This window comes from Macadamia integrifolia, chromosome 4 (assembly GCF_013358625.1).
Source record: "Macadamia integrifolia cultivar HAES 741 chromosome 4, SCU_Mint_v3, whole genome shotgun sequence".
Taxonomy (NCBI): Eukaryota; Viridiplantae; Streptophyta; class Magnoliopsida; order Proteales; family Proteaceae; genus Macadamia; species Macadamia integrifolia.
This window is the reverse complement of record NC_056560.1, coordinates 33,799,491-33,826,538: the sequence shown is the minus strand read 5'-3', so window position 1 is coordinate 33,826,538 and position 27,048 is coordinate 33,799,491. Positions and strand designations below refer to the sequence as shown.

At 38.3% G+C, this 27,048-nt stretch overlaps 1 protein-coding gene across 2 annotated transcripts in view; it reads right to left on the bottom strand.

The window, feature by feature from the left end:
• LOC122076850 (endonuclease 4-like) overlaps nt 1–27,048 on the bottom strand; it is a 67,192-nt gene that overhangs the window by 8,674 nt on the left and 31,470 nt on the right. For both annotated transcript variants that reach the window (XM_042642442.1, XM_042642441.1), the window contains exons 4-7: nt 10,115–10,222; nt 9,942–9,997; nt 6,168–6,251; nt 5,512–5,604 (exon numbers count right to left, since the gene is read on the bottom strand). In XM_042642442.1, the coding sequence (XP_042498376.1) occupies nt 5,512–5,604; nt 6,168–6,251; nt 9,942–9,997; nt 10,115–10,222 (341 nt within the window). The remainder of the gene's footprint in view (nt 1–5,511; nt 5,605–6,167; nt 6,252–9,941; nt 9,998–10,114; nt 10,223–27,048) is intronic.

The following is a 27,048-nucleotide window of genomic DNA, read 5'->3' as shown; positions in this document are numbered from 1 at the left end:
GGCGCCACTTCACATAAGGCGAAGCACTGCCTTACCATCTCTAGACCGCATCAGCGCCTTAAAAACTATGCTTTCAACATTGGCTCCATATTTGGACATCACTATAGCACCCTCTAAATGTCTTATTTGACCGTTTACGCAGCTTAAGGTTTTCGAGGGCCCTATAGTAACAAGGAGGAGAAAGAGATTAGGCAAGGGAAGCCCCAAACCCTGATAGATGCTCATGGAATGTAGCTCTAGTACTATCCTTTCCAAAGTTGAAGCTTCTTTCGAATAAGGTCAAGCATAGGGGTGCAATGGTGGGCAGTAAGAATTGCTTGAATCAGAGGTAATCCCAAATATTCAATTGGAAGGAAACCAATAGAGAAACCAATCTTATCACTAAAGGAAACCTTATCCAAGTCAGAAACTCCAGCCAAGAATAAAAGGCATTTCTGCGGATTGATACGGAGACCCGATAGATTCTCAATAACTGAAGACAAGCCATAATATTCTCCAAAGAGTCAATACTAGTTTTGGAGAAAATCATAAGATCATCAGCAAAAGCAAGATGAGTTGGCCTAATGGGCTTGCACTTGGAAATTGGAGAAATACATTGTTGATCCATAGTTCCGTACATATCTGAATACTATGGGAAATTGAAGTATAAAACAGTAACTAATGGAAGAATAGTGAGCAGTACCCGAGAGGGGGCAATTTGATAATTTCAAGCCCCAACCGGGTACAGAAATTAGATTAGTAAAGCCCAATCAATCACTGATTTCAGGAGTTGATTTGAATCACAAAAATGAAGCAAAATAGTAACTGTCACGAACAAAATAGTAACTCAGTTCAGATACTGAGAAGGAAATGGAAGAATTGAAAATATAAGGATATCTCCAGATCTGACCGTCAGAATAATCCCATATTTGAATCAGATCCTATTCTAATGATGTAGAACATCTGGTCAAACATTTGGATTTGATCGGATGGACAGATCTGAGTTTATGAAACAGTCCTTGTTGCACTAGGAAAGGGGTATTTCAGTCAAATCACATAAAGAAATATGTGCTCCCAGGAAACATCTTACTCTTTTCGATTGATCAGGAATAATCAAAAAAAGCTAGACTAGTATAATATCTCTTTGAATTCTAAATATGGTGATAACTCCGATTGTACCAACCAACATATGTCTCTCCCCCATCAATAGATACTAGCTAAGGTCATTTGGATTCCTTGACTTGATTTGTCCGATGAGAAATGCAAAACGAAAGAAGGATCCTCCTACTGGGAATTAGATCCTGCTCTTTGTAACGTTTCTTCGCAGAAAATAGAATCATTGTACCCAATTAAATCTGATATGAGGGATTAGATCTCAGAAATAATAACCGAACAGCATAAACAAACCAATTCTGCAACCAGAATTGCAAAAATTCAGAATCTGGAGATAAAGGGCCAAATAGGAAATAACAATTAAAAAAAAAAAAAATCACAATCCGACCATTCGAATTGGCCCAAATTTGAATCAAGTTCCAATCTAGGATGATGAATGTGTATTAAAAATTTCAGATCGATCGGATGGCTGAATTGCTTAATCCAAAAAAACACCCTATATCACCTACTAGAAAATGGAATCTTAAGTGAAAAATAGAAGAATTATATTTACTTGTTGATGGCAGGAATCAAAAATTGAATAGAGGAAAGAACCAGCAGTTGATGTAGATAAATCACTTGGGATTATTTTATTGCAAATAAGCCTTGGGTTGTGTTATATGTGTGTTGGGCCTTTGATCGCATGAGTTTTCTTTGAAATATGCCACTTTAATGGGCCTAAAATATGCGTAGAAAGTAGGAAAACGGGATTTATATTCAATGCTTTTATTTAAGTTGTTTTAATTCAATAAAGGCCCATTGGGCCCATCGAGTGTAATGTCCTATATGGACTATTAGTTAGTCAGTCCTACTCTATGTTGGAGTCAGAAGTCTAGTCCTAGTTCTATTTGAAGTCCTAGTTGTAGTAGGAGTGTCTAGTCCTATTTGGAAACTAGCTCCTAGTCCAGATATGATTGTAATTCTGCCCTCTTTAAATAGAGGAGCCTATGTACTGATATTTCTTATATTTGAATAAAGAAGATTTGCAATCAATTGCTTAAGCAGCCAGGATAGCTGTGGGTGAGAAGCCTAGGCTGAGATAGCCACATCCACTCCCACTTCCTTTGTTTCTTCTTTACTTTAATCACTTTATTTCCTTTCTATTTTCTGTTTACTGTTATTAGAAGTTCAGACCTGTTCTTGTTCTTGAACCCAATTGACCCTCATTGCTACCCAGTATGAGATCTGATCCGTAGATCCTTTGGAGGACTGGTTCTATGCTCTAAGAAGATCAATCGATCCTCTCTTGAAGGTTATCTGAATAAGACAAGTTGTCATTCCTGCAGAATTCTTCATATTCTCTTTCCTAGGTCTGAAAATCAAGAAAGCGCATTACTCCATAACCAGCCGTCAGAAGCTCTTCATATTTGGGGGGTTTTGTACCCTTGCACCCTACAATCGATCAAATTTGTAGCTCAATTGGAGCCCTACAGACCAGGCCGCACCTTTCTCTCTCCAGCTCTATAGCAAGTCTTTCTCTCTCCTATCGGGTTAGGTTTTGGGCTGATTTTTCTCCTGTATGGGTATTATATCCTTGGGGGCATAGTTGTCACGGCGACAAGGCGAACCAAGGCGGTGGAGGGTTGTCTAAGCGATTAGGCGAGAAGGCGCCCGCCTTAAGGCGAACTAGGCGAACAAGTGTTATTTTTTATTTTTTCAATTTTCTAACATTATTTAGTAAGTTATATATACCTTGTATCATAAAAAATCAAGATTAAGCCACATCAAGTCATTAAAAATCAACATTTAGCCACATCAAATCATAAAAAATTAATATTAAGTCATATTAAGTTATAAAAAATCAACATTTAGAAAAATGCTCTAATTCTATAATGAGTTTGACTGGTCAAATGATTTTATTTTTACATGAGACTTTTTGTATTAGTTATAATATAAAACCAGCTTTCTAACAAGTCTAAGATTACTTAAATCTGAGTTGCAATGACAAAGGAATGCTTCAGTCAAACTTATTTTTAAGTGCGCGAATACTGTTAAAATCGCCTGAATGAAAATAATTTTATGAATATCAAAACAAAATATTTTTTTACCGGACTTTTGGTTTTTAGCAATGTTTTAACATGATAGAATTTATAAAATTTTCATAATTGAGAAAAACCCTAGCATTTAAAAGTTGAAAATCGTCCATATAACCAAAATCCAGTTTTTGTTCTTGGACTGGGGGGTTGACTTTTTATCCTTTTGGAATTTGATTTTTAAATTATTTTTATTGGATTCAAATAGGGGGTATTTGCTTATTTATGAATAATATCTTAAGTAAATGTAAAAACATTTACTTGAATGATATTTGGCATAAATAAGTGCCGAAACAAAAGGCAACATGCAGTGCAACAAGGCGGTTGTCGCCGAGGCCCCAGGCAAACCGCCTAGACGCCTTGACAACTATGCTTGGGGGTTTATTTGATGGTCTTATTTTCTTGTTTCCTGGTCTTATTTATGGTTTGGTTTCTTTATTATCTTTGATTGTAATTCCACCTATGGAGGTTGTTAATTTTTGGGATCTATTTTGTTGGGTCTTGTGTGGGTTATTAAGTTCTGTGGGTCATAAGTTCTTGGGGTTATAGCCTGTTGGGGGTAGTTTATTTCTTGTAATCTACTCCTGCATTAGCAGTAGTAATGAGAGAGTAATAAGAGAACCCAATAGCTTGTAGAGAAGATTAATCATCTGGGTCAAACATCGATTTTATCACCTTGACCAAACACAAGAAAGTCTTCACACGTGAAGAGGAGCACCAATAACAACAATTTTCATTAATCAAATTCATATGCAATGCTTGACCCCTATACAAACTTATAAATAAAACTCAAAAATAAACTTAGATACTAAAAGGAAAGGCCTTACCCAATCCTTAACTAATTGGAAAACTTAATTTGACTAAGAAACTAAAATAACAATGGATACTCAAAACAGGACTAATTAAAATCCCAATCCACCTAACTAAAACACTTAATAGCAAGTAAAATAAGGAAATAAAGACTCTTACTTGACTAATCCCTTATTCCTAGCCTATGTTATATAATAGGCCCATTAAAGTGGTCCATTACAAAGAAAATGCTTAGAACTAAAGGTCCAACATATATATAACACATCCCAAGGTTTATTTTGTATAAAATAAGCCCAATTAGATATTTTATTGGCATTACACCCCCCCACCCCCTTTAAAGACTTACAAGATTTGAACCCTTAACCTCTGACTGACTCAAGTCACAACCACTAGGATAACATTTTAATAATTTATTTTTCCCACAAATCAAATATAAGTAAAGAACTAAAGCACTCTTTAATTTTTTAATTACTTTATTCACATATATGCCATCCCATTCTCAATTGCTTTTCGAATTAAACCCTACACATCAAGTTATTAAAGAAAGAATCACAACAATTTACGAAATTACCACTACAGTGTAAAATCATAAAAAATAGCCCTGAGCTGAAAACATACTCTCAGGTTTCTAATTTCTGCGGGATTACAATTCCAGACCCAAAACAACCAACAATGACAACTAGAAGAAGAATAGAGAACAGAGAGAGGGAGAGAGAGAGAGAGAGAGAGAGAGAGATAGAAGGAGAGCGAAGAAGAAGAAGAAGTGAATAGAAAGCAAATTCGGTACCACCGATTGGAGAGAATAGCTTAACCTTCCAGTAGGTAGTAATAGGGTATATTTATAATTAAAAGTGTAAAGAATCACTAGTATGTCCTTATTACTTAAGCAACACACATAAGACCCTGATAAGCAAAGATCTTACAAGTATACCCCTGCAGTACTAACTCTTAAGAAAAATAATTTGTAATCCCACTGCATACAAAGGGCTTGTCCTTAAACCACGGTCAGGCTCTGAATTTTCAAAATTGTTATATATTTGATGCACATCTGAAGGTCTACTCAAGGAGGAAGAAGAGGGTCGACCCTAGTGGCTGATTGGTTCAACCAGGTCTGGTTTAATGGCCCACGATTTGGGCTACTGATGGGGTTATTAGTTACTTAATTAGTTTCTAATTTAGTTTCTATTTTCACATAATTCATATACTTTCTAAAACATTTTGAAATTTCACATGTTAAAATATTGTTTTAGTTGCACAGAGAATGGGATGCAGATGGTCTCTATAATCTAGTAGCACAATTAGTGGGCAAGCCTGTGGTGCAACGGTCAAGTAGCACTACTGCAACATGTTGGTCACACGTTCAAAACTTCGAAACAGCCTCTCCTGTGAAGCAGGGGGTAAGGCTGCGTACATTCACGCCTCCCAAACCCTGCAGTAGCGGGACCCTTCATGCACTGGGTTTCTCTTTTTTAATTTAGTAGCACAATTCACAGTTGAATTCACCAAAAAAAAACTGAATAAGAAACATAAAACTTACTGATATATTCCTCTGAATGGCTTGTATCATTACTGCAAGATCCGAATCATAGAATGCCTTCAAGGCAGACTCAATGATCAGGGTATCCCATATCTAGAAAGAAAGCAGTAAATTGGATCAGACACTCAGGCAAAGAAGAATAACATTCCCCCCCCACCTAAAAAATTCTCAAGAAATAAATAAATAAATAACCTGTATACTAAATGAAAAAAAATAAAAAAGCAGCACAAGTTCAGTCAGTCGATCAAGTATCCTTTATGGGTCTCCACTATTAGTCTTTCACCCAGCTCTGCACAACTATGCTAATGAAATGGTCACGACTAGGATATTTCTTAAAAGAAGTCTTACATTTGTTAAAGGAATGGTTAGGGGAGATGGTATAACATGATAGGATGGGATGAAGAGATTTCCTCCAAATAGAAGGTGCTTCTGAAACTCCAATAGGACACTTTTACATCTCTTTCCAAGGGATCTCCTATATTAGCATAAAAGAAAGAAAATTTGACAAAAAAGAATAGATTTAACATTTGCGTATAGATTAGCATGTGTCATCTAATTTACTTCCATTATCGATGTTATGACTTCTGACATCTTAAACTAGTAAACCACTGCAAGAAATATAAAGGTTTTAACAGAAGAAAATTCTTAGCACTGACATGGTGTAAATTGGCCTTCCTCCGATACCAATGGACCATTATTGTGTTCCCGCCTTCATCTCCAGTGAAACCAACATGAAGAGGCTGCAATAACAAGGAAATAATTACAACTAGAACCAGGAGCACTTATTAATTTATTGTAAGAGTTCTGTCATGAAGTTGGGTGTCAACATGAATGAAAAACCAAGAAGAAAAAGAAAATTTTTAATTCAGTAGCTGGCTAGAAATCTAGAGAAAGTCAAAGCCTTTTGGAGGCAATGGTGCATGTGGATAATAACAGTTACTCTTGCCATGTGCCAATCAAACTAGCCAGCATTAGGGGGTCATAAATGAGAGAAGGCTGCCATATTGTCCTTTATTTTACTTTTTCTATGAATAAGGTGTATCTATTAAGAAAGAATGAGAAGCGATACAACCACCAAGGGAAAAGAAAGAATGAGAAGCGATACAACCACCAAGGGAAAAGACCCCTAGCTTCTAGGAACAAACTAACAAAAACTCAAAACTAGAAAATCATAGATAATAAGCTGCCCCTTAAAAACAATTTCAGCTTCACAAACTCTGGTGTAGCAAAAACTGTTGGAACGGGTAGTCAGGGTACTTTGTGCATGGTCATGTAAATTGTATATGAGGGCAATAGTGTCACTTACAAGGGTATAACTGTACTTAGCACCTGCACATTTTGATAGTTGGTAGCGCTTTCACAGCTCTCACTTTCTCAATAAGGAACCCGATTTAGAAGAGAGGGTTCCTCTACACCCTAGAGTACGTTAGGGTTGACATCTCAGATACTTGGAAGTGGAAATGAAGAGTTTCAGAAACAGATTGGAACGGTCCAACATGAATCCAGACTGTACCTGGGTTTACAGACCAGTTCGCATGGTTGGAGTTGCTATTTTTTGTCTTTCAACAATCAGTGGATTTATGGGAACAAAATGAGACCTTCATTCATGTCTCTATAAGGTCCTTTAATTGTGTATAATTATCACTTTTGAAGGATACATAGTGAGGGTGCAGCAGCTCCAACATTGCAGAAAGATTCTGTCGCCTGTTCTTGGTTACAGAATCTGATTACACAGCAGAGTTTTTAGGGCTGAAGATTGGGACCTACCAGGTCACTCTAGGGTGCTCTTCTAGTGGCCTGAATATCAAATTCAGAGACCATCTATATTGGTAGCAGTAACTCAACAAATGGAGTCTATTATACCATTTACAGGGACCAATTCAGCACCTCACGGCTCCTTTGATCTTTGGGCTTACAGCTTGTCAATCCTGGGTGATAAGAATCGATATGTCAGCTGACACTCAGTGACTTAGTCTTGAAATGTTGATAGTGTGGAGTATACATCATAGCTATATGCAGATCAGACAAATAGAACAACAGAAACAGCAACTGCAAGTTGAGTAGAACATGTAGAACATCTGTAGGATGGGTAGATCTTCATAACATGAAAATAACTTATCCGAAGAAAAAAATCCACACCAGCAATAGTCTTCATAACGCAGGGCAGGCTCTCATAAAGAAAAACTCATACCACAGGGAGAAAAACTCATCAACAGCAAACATATTGCAGGGAGAAACTTCATATGGCAGGGAGAAAGATCAGATTTAAAAAAATAAATAAATAAATAAAAAATAAAAAACCAACCTCAGGCTTGTAGCTGAATGGATAGAGATCATCCACTGCAGAGGAAAACATGATCCAGCAACACCATATAATGATCTCTATCTAAGAAACTTCGAGAAACAGCAACCGCAAGGAGCAAAGAACCAAGAAGATTTAAGAACTTCCAACCACAAAGATCTATTTTTTTAGGTTTTCATCAAACAAGATAAGTCATCACATGTAGAACAACAAAGAGTGTTTTACACCTCCATGAGAACCTTGAAGACTCAAACCAGCAAGGTGGATGAATAATAACAACCTGTGAACTCAGAAACTCGACAGAACAGAGGGAAACTTAGAAATCAGAAAGTAGGGCAGAACTATGACTCGATGGGAGAAAATTGATTACTCACATACTAAGGCTTGGATGGGGCTGCAACCAAGGTCGAGTGGGTTCCTGGTAGGGTCTATATGTGGTCAAAAGTTGAAGGGAAAACTCAGGTTAACTAGGTTCGATGTGGTCTGATATTGCCTACTGCCAGAACAGACTATGGGATCAAGTTGTGTATGAAACAGAGTCTAAAACGAGGGTTTATGGGTAGGGTTTATGGAGAGAAATGACCAAAGATAATGTAGAAGTAGAATCACAAGTGATCCTAAACCCAGGCACGATCTGAAATTCTGGCTGAATAGAAAAGATGTCCTCCAATAGGCTTGGTTCTAGCTCTCAAACACTCTCTCACAGCAAACAAATAAAAAGAAAATAAGAAAACAAAAGAGAATTCGATGGAGGGTTGAGAAGGGGGAGGAAGAAGGTTAGGTTTTGGGCATCTCACCCCTCAAGTTTAGGCATCTCACCCAACTACATCCCACAGCATAACAACATAATCCATCTTTTTTTCTTTAACTCAAATCTGTCTTCTCATTATAATTGATGGGCTTTAAATAGCCTTACATTGCTTGGACACAAAGACATAATAAAATGGGAAACTAAAGCTAAAAATAAAACCTTCTAATTTAACTTCTAACTTGCTAACCAAGTAAGAGTAAATTAGAAACTAACTAATGATAAAAAGGTAACTAAGCTAAGTTACAAAATAAAAATTTCTTTTGACCAACAAAATAGGAAACTAACTATTTCACTAAGAAAATAGAAACTAAATAAAAAAGGAAACAAATCTTCCTAAGTTACAAAGCTTACTTGCCAAGATAAAGCAAAGAAATAAAAATAGAAACTAATATCTAATATTCTAACTAGTGCTGGCAGCATCTTTCCCAAACCAGCTGTCAATATTGGACCCCAAGGTATTGTTCACGTGAACAGTACCTGCGTGAACAGTAACAACAGGTTGGTTGATCCGATAGGAGAAAAATAAGGCTGGTTCGATGTACAAAACTAACCAGACCTGAACCAGAATTGGGCCAGCATTGAATTCTCTTTTTGACAGCTCGATCTACATCAAGAGATGTGGGGTAGAGTTTCAGGCTAAACAGAGCAGGATTGAGAAGGAGACAATGAGCTGCAGGTTACAGGAAATAAACTCAAAAACAGAGCATCCTATGGAGATTTTTTCTTTTCTGTTCTTCATTGCTTTGATGCATGTTACAACCGCTTATCCCAAAAGCTTGAGCTATTAAGTAGAACCACTAGAATGTATATCAACAAAAACTAACAATATCGCAAAGTGTTCTGCACTGTGAAGAACACTATGTTGATGCAGTCCTGTTATGCCAATCTACATCCCAACTATGAGTGTATATGTACTGTATATTTGGTGGGCCTTCTTTAGAAGGGAATCACCAACAAGCTTACAGCTGGGATAATCCTAAATTTCTACAACCTGTTTACCATTGACACTGCGACTAGTGATCATTTTAAGCTGTTCCGCCCCAAAATATGGCACCAAATGTGCACCCATGCACCGACACATTTTTAATATATTATGCACTGACACAATGTAAAGCCTCACATGGAGTATACTGTCATGGCCACCACCTACATAATCTCAAATGTCAAATCTCTCTTTAAGTAAGAAAAAGATAACATAAATGTTGTTTATCACAACACCACCCACCCCCCCTAAAAAAAAAAAAGATTTTTCCAATAAGACAGCATGTGGTTCTGGATTATTCTTGAATTTCCACAGCTTAGGCAGGAAAAGCGCACCTGATGGACATCTCCAATAAAATGTGACAAGAACATTAGTGCCTCCGTCAAATTATCTGCATTGAACAGAGAAAGGTTTCTGCTTAATCAAGACTAGACGCTGTATAAAAAAAAACCCTCAGGCAACGGCAAGTCAAAGCGCCAAAACTACAAAAACTATGGACTGTCATTACATTTCAGTTTTAAAATAGGGTCCTGATAAGTTGTTAGCTGCTCTGAGTAGTTGTAAATTGCTCCAGTGACACACCTATCTTTCTGTCCCGAGGAGTCATGGCAGTCCCCTGCATTAAGAGATACATTACATGCATACTAATTAGAATAAATCTGGCATGGCTAAGAGATCAGTCTAATAAGGAGGGAAAAGCAACTACTACAAGAATGCATCAAAATGGAACAAAATTAATATGCATCATGTCAATCAGATCTCATTGCATGCAATAGAAAAAGAGTAATGCAAAAGGAACTTAGGAATGCAACGAGCAAACCCAATCTAAGAAAAAAATGATTTGGACCATCCATGTCATAAATTTGGAACCTGAAAGAACATTAAAAAAATAATAATAATAAAAAAAATAAAAAAAATAAAAATGTTGGATAATTGGAAACAAGCATTAACAACAACAAACTCAGCCTGGGGTCGGCTATGTGGATCTGTGCAAAACAAAGTAAGGAAAACTGAGGTCCAAACAAAATAGGGGAAATGAAGAAATGAGAGATGAGAAATGAAAGTAAGACGAAAGAGCCCAGCAAGTCAAGAGAAAAGAGAAACCCAGTGCATGAGGCTCCTACAACTACAGGGTCCGGAAGGGGAAAATGTATGCAGCCTTAAGGCCTTTACCCCTACTTTACATAAGAGGTTGTTTACAAATTTCGAACCTGCAACCAAAAAGTCAAGAGAGTCTCAGCTAAATGGGGACAGCTACATAGATCTTTGCCCTCCAATAGGCTCTGTCCGAGGTCATACTTGGGGCAAGACCTAGACTATGCATTTCATTCCTCACAACTTCTCCTATGGTCATTTTTGGCTTGCCCATATCTCTTTTAGGTCCTTTAATCGAAATCAGATCACTCCTCCTCATAGTTGTTTGGGCGTCACCTAGGCGTCCAAGTGGTAATTTGGGGGCTGGTGGTGCGACATTTTATTGGAACCACGAATGGTACATGCTTTGATCTTAAAGGCATTCCCTAGACGTCGTCTTGGGTGCCATGCACGTAAAGTCGGTCGACTTATTATGTATTGTGTCTTTTTTTTTTAATTAATAATTAATATTTTATTTGGTTTTATAAGTATTGATTCTTATCCTAACCATTCTATTTGTCAAAGTACAGATTTATAAAGATTCTAAGATGTATGGGATCACCAATTATTTATTTGGGAAAAAAAAGCAACAAAAAAATCATGAAAGAAATGGGAGGGAACCCTAGTTTGAAACTTGGAACCAAAAGGAAAAAACAAGCGAGAGCTGCGATACTCGACTTCTTCCACTTCTTCAATGGTTCTTCTTCCTAACTGAAGGCAAGAACCCTCAGTCCAGTGACTCTAGCATACTTCTCTTACTCCTTTGCTGCCCCACTCTCTCAGGTTGGCACACGGCCCTTCGACAGTCGTACTCCACGGTAGGTAGGTTTTGTTGTGTTTTTTTCTCTTTCTTCTATTTTTCTCTTCTCTTCTTCCTAGTTCCCATCTTCTTCTTCTTATTCTTTCATTATTTTTCCCTTCCTCTTCTACTCCTTAGTCCTCATGGTATATTTTTTTTTCTTTTTCTTCTTCTTTGTTCCTGAGGTTGAGGATCGACAGTCCCCCTCCATGGTTTATTTCAGTTGCTTGATAGCAAAATTGAAGAAAATTGGGAAGGATAATGTGGTACAAGTAGTAACAGACAATGCATCAAATTATGTTGCAACTGTTAGAATGTTGATGCAAAAAAAGAAAAAAGTTGTATTGGACTCCTTGTGCAGCTTATTGTTTGGACCGCATGTTGGAGGATATTGGCAATTTGAAAGCTTATAAAGCTACAATAGCAAAGGCGAAAAATATAACAAGTTATATTTATAGGCACGATAAACTTGTTGATGCTTTAAGGAAAAGATTTGCTACCTCATTCTTGACACTACAAAGTTTGTACAAGCACAAGGATGCCTTGAGAATATTATTTGTATCTGATGATTGGAAGGATTCAAAGTTGTCTAAGAAAGACGCAGGTAATAAATTACTTGATACAATACTTGCTTCTGCATTCTGGAACAATTTACTAGATTACCTTTGAGCATCCCAACCAATCTTAACTATCATGAGGTTAGTAGATGGTGATGAGAGGCTTGAATTCCCTGAAGTTTATTTGGCAATGGAAATATCCAAAAAAAAGAAGGATAAAGGTAAAATTTTGCTAATAAGGAACGGGTATGGAAGAAGGTGATAGCAATTGTCAATCGATGTTGGGAATGCCAAATGGATCGATCGTTATGTGTTGCAGCCTTCTACCTAAATGCTAGCAAATCTTTTTACTACATCAATGATGAGAGAGTTCCTTTTGAAAAGGAGTGTAAAATACAAGATGCTTTCATAGAAATGATTGAAATACTTGTGCCCGACTTAACTTTGCAAGACAAGATCACACGTGAGTCTCAAATGTACAGAAAATGTGAAAGTAGTTTTTCAAGGACTGTGGCTATTAAACAATGGCCAGCCGCTCAAGGAGCATTGGATCCTAGTAAGTATTTTTCTTTTTTAAATTTTCATGAGTATTTATTTACTATTGAGTTTGTAACTTTGTATGAGCATTGAACAATGTGTACCTAATTTTTTCTTATATAGTATCTTGGTGGGAAACATGTGCATCTTCGACTCCTACATTTACACAATATGCAATATGCGTATTACACCTTTGTTAATCTACTTTCGGTTGCGAGCGCAACTAGAGCACATTTTATTTTGTAAGTATTTTTAAATATCAGTTTTTACTTTTTAGTATTTTTCCAATTTTTACATCTATTTTTTTACTAAAATAAAGATGTAATCAAGTTAATTATTTGGTTATGGATTCAGATTCACACCAAGAAAAATAGAATAGAATATCAACGCTTGAATGTTCTACTCTATATCCAATATAATCGTTAGCTTCATGCAAGGTTCCAAGAAATGAGGGTAAAGGGCAACAATTATGATCCACTAATTCTTGATGAATTAAATTGGATTAGTGAATGGATGAGTGGCCAGCAAGATGATAGAAGATTTAGTCCATCCTGATGACAATCTCACATGGGGAGATGTTGATAGAGCAGTTGGTGCATCTACATCGATTGGGGGCGGTAATCTACCAAGGAGGGCTCAAGGATCAACAGGTTCATTCAATGTTTACTACACACGTCGTGGTAGGAGTTTTACGACTAGGGGAGGGCCATTGCTGAAGAGTTGTTAGATAAAGAAGTTGAAGAAGAGGTCCTAGAGGTTGTGCGCAATGACGAAGATATTGATGAAGGCTTTGGTGATAAGCCAACTGATTATATGGGGCAGAAACAATAGGAGGGAGAACAACAAACAGATCTTGATATGTTAGCTTGATTATGGTTAAACAAAAACAATTTAATGTTTGGATTTATGAGTGTCTCATTGTTTTGAATTTTGGCAGTTGATACTTCACTTTACTCCTGAATTTAGGTTTATTTATATGTTTTCCAATTTCCATTAGGTGTTTTTTAAAATGAATTATATCTCCTAAGGTGGGATTCAAACCCACGACCTATCATGTATAGACTAAGGAACAATGGGATTGTTGCTTAGTTCCACTAACTTATACTGTGAACTAATAGGTGGTTGAAAATTGAAATACCATGGTCTATGGTGTACTTGGAGAAGCTCACTTTGGGCATCATAGAGGTAGGTATATTTAACCACTCTTAAATAGTTAAACATTATAATCTTTATAATTTTGCATTAGGAATTATATGTTAATATGCCTTTTTTTATTTTCTAGTTTTGTTCTTTTTTAATGAATATACTTACTTTATATCACATAATTTGTTCAATTTTTGTTGTGTTTCTTATTTTAGCAAAGCCTAAATGTTGATTCTTGTCTCTTGATGTTGCTTAAAGTGTTCATTTATTCCTACAATGTTGTGTAAAGTATTAATTCTTATATTCTAATATTGCTTAAAGTGTTGATTCTTGATGAGCAATTTAAAATAATTATATCATTATTATACTAGATATAATAGATATATTAAAAAATACTAGTGTCACCTTAAAGGCACCTTGTTCGACTTATGGCGAGCAACTTGTCATCTAAACGCTTAGACAGCCCTCCAACAGCTTGGTTCGCCTTTGGCGTCGTGAAAACTATGCTCCATATTGAGGCATCCCCAGGCTTCCATTGAACATGGCCATACCACCTCAAACGACTTTCTCAAAATTTGACATTGATAATGCAACTCCCAAGTCAGCTCTAATACATTCATTCCCAACTTTATCCTTCCTATTTTTTCCCCACATCCATCTTAGCAACCTCAGCTCTGCTACACATAACTTCTCTACATGACGCTTCTTAACTGCCCAACATTTCGCTCCATACATCATAGTCAGTCATACAACAGTCCTATAGAACTTTCCTTTAAGCTTTAAAGGAATACATCGGTCACACAGCACTCCGATCACACCTCTCCACTTCAACCATCCCACTTTAATCCTCTGTGAAAGATCATCCTCTATGTCAGCTTCTTTATTTATAGTTGACCACAAATATCTAAAATAATCACTTTGCAGTATCTTTCAACAACTAACTCAACCTTATCCCAACTTAATGGATTTGGCTACATGGATCACAAAACAAAATAGACAAAGTCCAAAAAGAAAGAGGGGGGAAGGAAGAGGTGGAAAGTTGAGAGTAAGAAGATGAAAATAAGAGGAAAGAGTCGCAACTCAGTAGGTTAGGAAGATCTCAGCTAAATGGGTCGGCTATATGGATCCTTGCTCTCCAATAGGTTCTATCCGAGGTCATACTTAGCACAAGACCGAGACTATGCATGTCATTCCTCACCACTTCTACTATGGTCATTTTGGACCTGCTCCTAGCTCTTTTGGCTCCTTCAATCGAAATCCGATCACTCCTTACCAGGGCATCATCAGACCTTCTTTAAACATGGTCATACCACCTCAAACAACTTTCGTAGAGTTTTTCATTGAATGGGCAACTCCCAATTCAGCTCTGATATGCTTATTCCTTACTTTATCCTTCCTAGTTTTCGAGCACATCCATCTTAACATCCTGATCTCAGCTACGCAGCTTCTCTATATGACTCTTACCCCAAATATTGTAGAATCTCTCTCACCACAACTTTCATTGTTTCATTATTCACCATAGAGTGGCTAAAGTTACACATGACATACTATGTCTTTGATATGTTGATCTTAAAACCTCTTGTTTCCAAGGCTGGTCTCCATAGCTCCAGCTTAGTGTTAATCCTTATTTTAGTCTCATCCATTAAAACGTCACCTATGAAGAACATATACCAGGGGACCCCATCTAAAATGCTCCTGGCTAACTCATCCATGATAAGTGCAAATAGGTAGGGGCTTTAAGGTTGATCCTTAATGTAACCCAATTATTTTTGGGAAGTCCTTGCCTTGGCCTCCCACAGATCTGACACTAGTCACCATGCCCTCATATATGTCCTTAATTATATCTACATATGTACTTGATACTTCTCTCTTCACTAGGACATGCCAGATTAAATCTCCAGGGACTGTCATAAGCTTTTTTCTAGGCCAATAAAGACCAAGTGGAGCTCCTTCTTGTGGGATCTATAACTTCTTATGAGCCTCTTCAGTAGTTAGATAGCCTCTGTCGTGGATCCACCAGGAATAAATCCAAATTGGTTCTCTAATATCTTTTTTTCGATGATGGTTTCTCCAAGATCTTAGTTTCTCTTCTCAAGCGGGCTTCAATAACCTTCTCCCATAATTTCACAGTATAACTCATTAGTTGTATGCTTCTATAGTTATTGTAGCTCTGAAAATCCCCTTTATTTTTGTATACCGGGACTACAATACTTCTCCTCCAATCATCAGGCATCTCCCTTGTGTTCATGATCCTGTTAACAATTTAGTTAACCAAGCAACCCCACAAACTACTAAAGTTTTCCACACTTGTATTGGGATCTCATCTGGGCCTAGTGTCTTGCCTACTTTCATCTTCCTCAAGGCTTCCTTAACTTCCGTTACACTAACCTCATGTACACATTTATGACTTGTGGCCTCTTGTTGAGTAACGCCATCTTACAGGTCATTTCTACTCGAACTATCTCCATTTAGTAGGGTACAAATGTACTCATCTCATCTCTTCATAATGTCCTCATCTCTCACTTATACTCTACCATCATCATCTTTGATACATCTCACCTAGTCGAAGTCTCTACTCTTCCTTTCTCTCATTTTAGCTATCTTATACATAGTTTTTTCCCCTTCTTTTGTGTTTAAGTTATTATAAATGTCCTCATGTTTCTTCGACTTAGCCATCCCCACAATCTTCCTTAGCTTCGTTACAGGCATCATAATATCTCTTCTTATCTTCTAAATCTTTCGTCATTTGCCATATCTTAAAGCATACTTTCATGGTCTTAATAGCTACTTGGACCTTCTCATCCCACAACCATGTCTCTTTATGGGTCTAAAAACTACCCTTCACTTCCCCTAGAACATCTTTGGCAACCCTCTTAATATAAGTCATCATCACATTCCACATCACATTGGTGTCTCCCTCACAGTTCCACTTTCCTTCTTGGACCACATTATCAGTAAATATATTTAGGAGTTCATCTTTCAATCTCCACCACCTTATCTTAGGATGCATACGCTTCGGTGCATTGAGACATATCCAGAACCACTAGTCTATGTTGGGTGATTAGACTCTCCCCAAGGATAACCTTGCAATCCTTACACAACCTTTTGTCTACCCTTTTTGTTTAGAAAAATCAATTTGGCTGATATGATTCCCACTTTTGTATGTAACTAAGTGCTCCTCTCTTTTTACGAAGGTGTTCACAATGGGAAGATCATAAGCAATTGCACAGTCCAGGATCGAGGCCCCATCCTCGTTCTTCTGCCTAACCCTGTAGACACCATGGACACCTTCATATCCGCTACGATCTCTCCCTAACCGTTCAAGTCACCTCCAATGATAATCGATTCATCCCGGTTAACACTCTACATTAAATCATTCATGTGATTCCCAAAAAAATGCTTGATTGTGTGGCTAAAGTTACACTCATATACTCCGTCTTCAATCTATTAATCTTAAAACCTCTTATTTCTAAGACTGATCTCGCTCTAACTTAGCATTGATCCCTACTTTTGTCTCATCCACCAAAATGATATCATTAGAGAAGAGCATACACCATGGGACCTCGTGATGCAGGAGCGCTTCGATGGATTGACCCAAACCCACTTGGGAACCTAGACCAAGAACCGGGTTTAATTAGTTTTTGGAAACTAGTAGGATTTTTGGAAATTTAGGATATTTTGGGAATAATATTGTAATCTTTCTTTTATTTGGGTATACTAGGAGTGATCTTTTATTTCCATTTCTTCTTGCTTGGGTAGATTAGAATAGGATCCTTTATTAAGTTTCCGATTCTCGTTTATTTTCTATTAGAATAGGTTTCCAATTGAGTTGTCTTTTCCTTTTTTTATATTAAGTGATAGGCATAGTAGAGGACACTAAAGAAGAATGAATTGTATAAGTTGTGGTTAAAGCCTGCATGACTCTCTCTCTCTTCTTCCTCTGATAGCCTCTCCCTTCCTTCTTTTGTTCTCGCTTTCCTCTGTTTTAAGTGATAATATCAAATTAAAAAGAAGCTTTCCTGAAGTTAAATTCCCAATCGTTTGACCCTGAGATTGGGATCAAAGATATCATCTACCTTAAGCGATTCAATCTCCCTGACCCAAATCCAAGAAACCCCCTTATATCCAAGGATTAAAGTATTGGTATCGGTCGCCGTATCGGTCGACCAAAATTAAGATACGTATCGGAGGGTGTCGTATTGCATCGGAGATACGCTAAGATACGCTAAAGATACGCACATAAATGGATATGAAACACCTTTTTAAACACTTTTGCATAAAAAATTTGTTAAAAATAACTATTGATAACATGTATTATGCATAAACACTAAATTGAGGGTATCGCACTAAAAATTCAAGGTTTGTAGTTGTCCCATAGAGAGAAATATGGCTGGTAGCAACTTTGAAACAAAAACCCTTAAAAAGTCGTGTTTTCTGAAAAAATACCCATCTTGGCCATTACATGACCGTAGCGCACGATATCGGTACATACCGATACTCACCGATACGTACTGAACGATACATACCGATACCGATACATACTGATACTCATCGATACGTACCGATCGATACATACAAATACTCACCGATACTTACGATACATACCGAAACGTATATTTCACCTCTATTTTATATTTTCCATAGAGTATCAGTACGTATCAATAGTGTATTGGTGCATATCGGTATGTATCATAGGCTATATATCGATACGAAAGGATTTTAAAAATTCCATGTATCGTATCGGTGTGTATCGTATCGGTCGACTAAATTTAAGATACGTATTGGAGGGTATCATATCGGTATCGGAGATACTTTAAACCATGCTTATATCTTGAGTGTGCACTCAGAGTTTCAAACCTGCAACTAAAACCAGGTCTGAGAATATCGCTAGGTTTAGTTTCAGAGTTTAAATATCCCTTATTTGCTTACCAATGGGGATGATTATAGAATGGAATCAAAGGGTCCACATGTTGCAATCCTCCACCAGGAATTTCAGACTGATCTGAAGTCACACCAGCGAGCTCCCTCTCACAAAACCCTGCTGGTTCCACTGTCTGCAACCCTTTTTTTAAGGTTGAAGATGACCTCAAACCCCTCTCCATAAGTTGTGCCTTTCCTTATTTCTTCTTCCCATATTAATGCCCCTCCTTTTCCCTCTTTATTACACCATGCCATCAAATTGATTGTCTTCCCATGATTACCCATCTCACACCATACGTAATAGTTTGTTCCTTAAAGAGGTTGAATCCCATTATTTACAGTTTTGCCATCCCATTTTGTAAACCCAATATAATTACGAATCTGCCATTGGTTGATGCCACTAAACTATTGAATATCTAGATGGGCCCATACACAATCCAATCCCAATTTCAGAACCCGGATCGGCATCACCTCGTCTTGAATGTTCTTGGTTAAATCATCCATGATAAACACAAACAAATAAGGGCTTAAGGTTGATCTCTAATGTAACCCCAGCGTAATTAGGAATTCCTTGTTTCACACAGTTCTCACACTAGTCACCACGCCCTCATACATATTTTTAATTATATCCACATATATACTCGACACCCGTTGCTTCCATAGTTGTCATGACACCAAAACGAGCCAAGGCATTGGAGGGCTGCCTACAAAATCAAATGTGCTCCAGTTACGCTCGCAACAGAAAGCAGAGCAACAAAGGCCTAATATGCATAATGCATATCATGTAAGTGTAGCAGCCAAAGAGTTAGAATATAAGGATGGGAAGAGAACAAGGAAATGAGAGATTGGAGAAGAAGAAGAAGAAGCAATGTTGTGTTGAGAGTATTTCCTCTCGAACACATATATATTACTTCACTAATAGATTACAAGTAATTACATACACCTTCTTAGGGAAGTAAAAAGGGAAAAATAACAATTACAATATAACATGACTAGTGACATAACCAGTTCCCAAACTACCCTTAGAGTATACTCTCTTCACTTCTTTTACACTCCCCCTCAAGCTGGAGAATAAATGTCATACATTCCCAGCTTGGACAGCAGAATACTAAACTGATGATGAAGAAGCCCCTTTGTGAAAATATCAGCCAACTAATCTCCAGTCCTCACAAAAGGTGTACATTAGTAACCAGAATCAATCTTCTCTTTAATAAAGTGTCTGTCTGTCTCTAAATGTTTTGTTCTGTCATGTTGCACAGGGGTGCGGGCTATAATTATAGTAGCCTTGTTGTCACAATAAAGTCCCATGGGTGCCTCAGTATCAAATCCCAACTCTTGAACCAACCTTCTCAACCAGAGGAGCTCACACACTCCATGAGCCATAGCTCTAAACTCTGCCTCTACACTAAATCGAGCCACCACAGGTTGTTTTTTGCTCCTCCATGTGACTAGGTGGCCACCTACAAATGTACAATAGCTTGATGTAGATCTCTTGTCAAAAACTGAACCAGCCCAATCTGCATCAGTGTAGCCATCCATCCTCATGCGTTTATTCTTGGCATAAAGTAGTCATTTCCCTGGAGAGAACTTCAAATACCGAAGAATGCAGTAGACAGCATCCAAGTGTCCACTCTTGGGAGCATGCATAAACTAACTCACCACACCCACTGCATAAGTAACATCTAGACGACTTAAGGACAATTAAATAAGCTTCCCAACTAGCCTCTAATATAGGGGCTGAACCGAAGTGAACTAACGCAAGTACCATATAGAATATGGTAGCAAAAGTGACCTTAAACTCGGGTCGGCCCAACAAAACCAAGCGAGTACCAAGTGTAATATGTGCACCCAAGCCTTGCACTTAAACGCACCACGAGGCTATGTACAAGAAGTAAGGGTACGTGCTAGTAATTTTGGGCACCTATGCAATTTAATTATAAGTATGAGTTTGTCCCCATTGAAGTCCAAGTGGAACACTAGCAATGGGCTAACTAGAATGATATACTCACCTAAGATATACCCACTTGAGATATACTCACCTGAGATATAACCACCTGAGAATACTCACATGAGATATACCCACCTGAGATATACCCACCTGAGATGGACCCACCTATAACTAGAAGATATTTTTGGGGGCCCAGGTATAAAAGAGGATACATTTATTGTTTTTTCCCTCATTAATGATAGTTGGTCCGTGGGAGAGTAAAGAAGAGAGAGAAAGAAAGAAGAAAGGAAAAGGAGGAAGAAGAAGAAAGAAGAAAGGAAATCGACCGTAGAGCTTCACCGGAACTAGGTCTTGGTATTTTGAGCCCGGATTAATAATTAGCTTGCCGGGATCTTCGATTTGAGGTAGGTATTGTACATATTCCAAGGATTCTTAAGAAAACCCCTTTCTTAAACCCTCTTTTTGATTTTTGCGAAAAAACCCACTTGGATCTTGCTAATCCTACTTGGATGATCAAATCTAAGGTCTAATGGAAGGTGTGTACAATGATTTTGAAGGATTTGGGAGAGTGTTGGTGAAGATCTAGAGTATTTAAAGTTCTTGAGCTAAAGAAGTGAAATTTGAGGTTTCATTGGTGTTCTTGAGAAAGAGGTAAGAATCTCCTTTTTCTTTTGATTTGATCTTAGATCTAGGTTGAGGATACATGATTGGACCTTAGATGAGTGATTTGAGTCACTGGATTGACCCCAAACAAGTTCCCCAAGCCGGAGAGAAGATGGGGAAGATGATGGAAGAATTTCATTTCAAGACTGGGGGGTGTTCCAGACCCACCTGTCTTTGGGTCTCTGGCCCACCTGAGTTCCCAAAACTCGATTTCTGAGCTCTGGTGTAACCAACGGGCATGAAACCGGTGGGCTCCGAGGCCTCCTGTCTTTGACTTATGCCCACCTGTGGTTCCAGAATGCCCAGAATGGGTCCAAATTTGATGGGTAACCCCTATTTATGATTCTAAACCCAATTTTACTATTCAAACATGATGATTTTGACCCCAAAATAGTGAAATGATAAACCATTATGTTTATAATAGGTTACACTCATTATACACATACCCACACATCAGATCTCTTACGTGCCGGGTACAAGCACTGTGTACATATACAGGCATGGTTTTAAGTATCGGTGCGTATCGTGCCGTATCGGCCGATACGTATCCGTATCGGTAGGCATCGGCACGATACATACCGATACGTATCATGAAAATTTTAAAACCCTTATGTATCGATACGTATCCTACGATACACACCGATACCCACCAATACACACCGATACACCACCGATACGCACCGATACTCACCGATACGTACCGATACTCTATGAAAAATTCAAAATTGAAGTGAAATGTACGTTTCGGTATGTATCGGTACGTATCGGTATGTATCGATACGTATCGGTGAGTATCGGTATGTATCGACCGATACACACCGATACGTACCGATACGGTCATAAAATGGCCAAAATGGGTAATTTTTTAGAAAAACATAATTTTTTGAGGTGTTTTTGTTCCAAAGTTGCTGTCAACCATTTTTCTCTCTAACTAAAGTGGAAATCAAGGTTGGGAACAAGGATTTTACATTTATGGGACAATTACAAACCTTGGATTCTTAGTGCGATACTCTCAATTTACTGTTTATGCATAATACATGTTATATATAATTTTTTTAAACTTTTTTTAACTTTTTTTTTATGCAAATGTGTATAAAAAAGTGTTTCCTATCCATTTATGTGCATATCTTTAGCGTATCTTAGCGTATCTCCGATACGATACGATACCCTCCGATACGTATCTTAATTTTGACCTACCGATACGACGACCGATACCGATACTTTAATCCTTGTATACAAGTAAGTGGGGAGTGGACTCTGATTTAATTTCGGAATGTTATGAATCACTTAGCATGTGTTAGTCTAGCCATATCATCATGTCACTTGTATGTAGTCTAGCCATATCATCACGTATGCCATATCACGTATTGTATGTCCATTTACATAACATGTTATGCTTTGCTTTATGATGAATATTCTTTATGTCTTGATGTATGTGATGGAAGAATTTCATATAGACATGATATGCATGCTAGATTAGATGCCATAGACGGCTTGAAAATGAGTGCATGGTGGCTCGTGGAATGGGATGCGATGCCATCATGTAATCATACTATGCTTATATAGAAGTATGCGACTAGGATTTATATACCCCTTTGTGTTACAACCCTTCCCAACAGGGGTTTACGTGTTGGGTTACTATTGGGGGAGGCATCGGGTTGTGGTTGTTGAACTCCTGCAGCAGTTAAAAGTATGCACGGCTAATCACTAGGACAGTTGGTAACCCCGGTGATATATTCAGAGGGCCGATCGTACTGTTTTTATTTCGGGTGGAGTCACCCATTTACTTTGTCATTTAAATTTTTCGGGAGTCAGCTTGCATTTTAAATTTAGGTACCAACGGTAGGCCTTCTCCGATAACCTTATGGGCGTATCGCGGGATGGGGTCCGCGGCTCGTACCTAGGATATACGTGCACTATGATTGTGAGTAGCACATAGCCTATGACCTAGTAATGTTGTTAGGTGAATAGGGTTAAAATGAATTGCATACATATAGGTCCATTTGTATTGTGACTCCTTGTGTGGTCTTCCTTTGCACTTACTGGGCTAGTGAGCTTATCCCACGTGCATAACTCTTTTTAAGTGATTTTACAAGTTACCCGCCAGGAGATCAGGAGCCAGGCCCACTGTGGAGTTTCCCTTTGAGGACTAGTGGGTCCCTGATGAGTTCGAGCACGGTGCCAATTGTATGTGCGAGGATTGTACTGCATGGCAACAGTGACTCCAAAGTGATTCTTTTTTATTCTTTTGATGTACTCCCTTTTGATGACTTGCTGCTTAAATTGTTATATTTTTGTGTATATATCACGCCTTCGAGCCCAAATGTATATAACTTTTATAACTCAATTTGGGTATCAAGTATTTGGGAAACAATTACAGGTATTATTATGAACAGGTCTTCCGCTGAAAATACAAGTCTTATCCTAGTTTAGTAGATGTATGTTGTATTGCAGTTACTGCATTGTTGATCCTGGCAGGTTGTGAGTTAATCGGAGTTAACTCGGTCACCGGCTCGGTTCTGTGCGAGCGGGGTGTGACATTTGCCATCATTAACACCAAACTTTTGGTAAAGATCCATAGGGATATCAACAGGTTTGGATGCAAACATGCCAGTATTAGATAAAAGGTCCAACACGTATTTCCTTTGAGACAAACTGATCCCTTTCTTACATCGGATTACCTCAATCCCAAGAAAATAGTGAAGTTGGCCTATGTCCTTGGTCTGAAAGTGTTGTTGTAGATAAGCCTTTACTTCATAAATTCCTGCCTCATCATTACTAGTAAGGATTATATCATCAACATAAACTACCAAGACAACTAGTTTATCACCTCTGCGACGAACAAAGACAAAATAATCAGAATCGCACTGAGAAAAACCACTAGTGACTATGGTAGTAGTGAACTTGTCAAACCATGCCTGAGGGGACTGTTTAGGTCCACAGATAGCCTTGTGTAAGCGACACACATAACCTTTATTCTCCCCCTGAGCAACATAACCAAGAGGTTGCTCCATATACACCTCTTCCTGTAGGTTATCATAAAAGAAGGCATTCTTGATGTCCAACTGAAACAAGGGCCAATCAAAGTTAACAGCAAGAGAAATAAGTAGACGAATAGAGTTTAACCTAGCAACCGAGGAGAATGTCTCAAAATAATCAACTCCATATATCTGAGTATACCCCTTGGCAACCAGTCGGGCTTTCAACCGCTTAACAGAGCCATCAGAGTGATACTTAACAGTGTACACCCAACGACACTTCACCAAATCCTTATCAAGAGGTAAATCTACCAGACTACAAGTACCACGACTCAAGAGAGCATCCATTTCTACATCCATGGTAGCTTTCCATCCAGGAATAGTTAGGGCATCATTATGGGTGCAGGGAATAAGGTTAGTAGAAAGTGACAAAGCAAGACCATGGATGGGAGAGGGAAGATGAGACAAGGAAACAAAGTTATCAATAGGAAACACAACCATAGATTTTTTTAGTGCAAGAACGTGTACCTTTCCTTTAAGCAATTGGTAAGTCATCAGGCAGAGGAGTAGGAGCTTCACTAGAGAAAGGCGGCAGTGGATGAAGTGAATCATCTGGAGTATTGGTTTCTCCACTCGGTTGTCCAACCATCTTCTTGCGCTGATAAACCTGTAGAGGAGGTGAGTCACTAGCACTGGGCACATCAGGTAAGGGTATAAGAGATGGAATGGGTGGAAGAGATGGAGAAGTCCACTCCATACCAGACTGGGACACCGGAGGAGAAAAGAATGATGTGCCTTCAAAGGTCATATCGGCACTAACAAAGTTCTAGTGAGTACAGCACTTATACCCTTTCTGAGTACGTGAATAACCCTAAAAAATGCACTTAGTAGACCTAGGAGACAGTTTATCTACTTGCGCATGCAAATTATGGACAAAACACACACAACCAAAGACTCGGAGAGGAACAGGAAAACTTAGCAAAGTAGGGAACATAATAGAAAAAGGGGACTTATCTGAAAGCACTGAAGATGGCATGCAATTAATCAAGTGACATGCAGTTAAAACCCCATCACACCAAAAATGCTTAGGAACATGCATATGAATCATAATAGCATGGGCTACCTTGAGTAGATGTTGGTTCTTGAGCTTTGCTACCCCATTTTGCTGTGGGGTATAGGCGAAACTAGTTTGGTGTATCATCTCACGGTTGGCACAAAAATCAAAAATATCATTTTGAGCATATTCTAAAGCATTATCAGAACGAAAAATCTTAATTAAAATGCCAAACTGAGTTTTTATTTCATTATAGAATTGCTGAAACATAAATAAAAATTCAGATCTGTCCTTTAACATGCAAAGCCATGTAAGGTTAAAACGATTATCCACAAAAGACAAAATAACGAAAAGCAAATCTATTACTAACTCTGCAAGGACCCCATACATCAGAATGGACTAAGGAAAATAAAGACGGACTACGAGATACAGAGCGAGATGGGAAGGACACACAGTGATGTTTTCCCAACTCACAAGCCTCACATTCTAACCTAATCACAAACTTAAAATTAGGAAATAAAAATTTCAACCTAGCTAAAGATAAATGTCCTAAACGACAGTGTCATTGGAAAGGAGTCACATCCACAACAACAGTAGCAGCAACAGAAGTAGGAGAACCACAGTTAAGATAATATAAACCAACTTTTTCACACCCACCACCAATCGTCTTCCTCGTGTGAAGATCCTGAAAAACACAGTAAGAGGAAAAGAAGGTTATTGAGCAATTTAATGAGCTAGTTAACTGGCTCACAGAAAGAAGACCTAATGGGAATTATAGAACATGTAGCACAGAAGATAAATTCAGTGAGGATGTGGGTGATATAGTACCATGGCCGAGAACCGGTGTGGAAGCACCATTGGCAAGAATAACAGATGTAGAACTGGTACTAGAAGAAAATGTTTTAAAAAGTGATGACTTACCAGCCATATGGGCAGACGCACCTGAATCAATGATCCAAGGGATAGAGGTAGTGGTAAGAAGGGCTGAGGTACCTGCATGAGCTAAGGTGGCAGCAGATGTAGACCCACCATTGGATGTATTAGAGGATGCCTCGAGAGTGTGCAATCGCCAGACCAACTGATTGATGTCATCACGTAGGCTGGTAGAAGAATATCCTGATAAATGGCTCGGTTTAGTATCAATGGAAGACCCTGTGTCAGCACCATCGTCTGACACTGCATGATTGGCTAACTGTGTGGCCCACTCTGGCCTGCCATGCTTTACCCAACAAGTCTCGACAGTATGGTTAGGCTTCCCACAGTAAGTGCACTGACGAGATGCACGATCAGACGGCTGTCCACTAGAACCTCGACCAGCTAACCCACGTCCTCCCCCACAACCGCGACTACATCCACGATTGGCAAAGAAGCCAGAATTGTCTTTGGAAGACTGATCAGGTTTTGTTGATGAAGTAAACACTGCAGTCGTGAATAAGTGTCATTCAGAGTAGGAATAGTATCGCCTGCGAGTAGATGGCCCTTCACTGCTTTCAAATCATTATTTAAACCAGCCAGGAATTTGAAAACAAAAAACTCATTACACTGAGCTTTCAATTTTTTAATGTCAGTGGTCAAGGGTTGGAAAACATTGAGTTCTTCAACCATTCCCCTGAAAGCACTATAATACTCTGGAAGAGTTCTGTCAGACTAGTGAAACTGGAACAGGTTCTCATAAATATCATAGATACGAGTCACATTCTTCTCCTAAG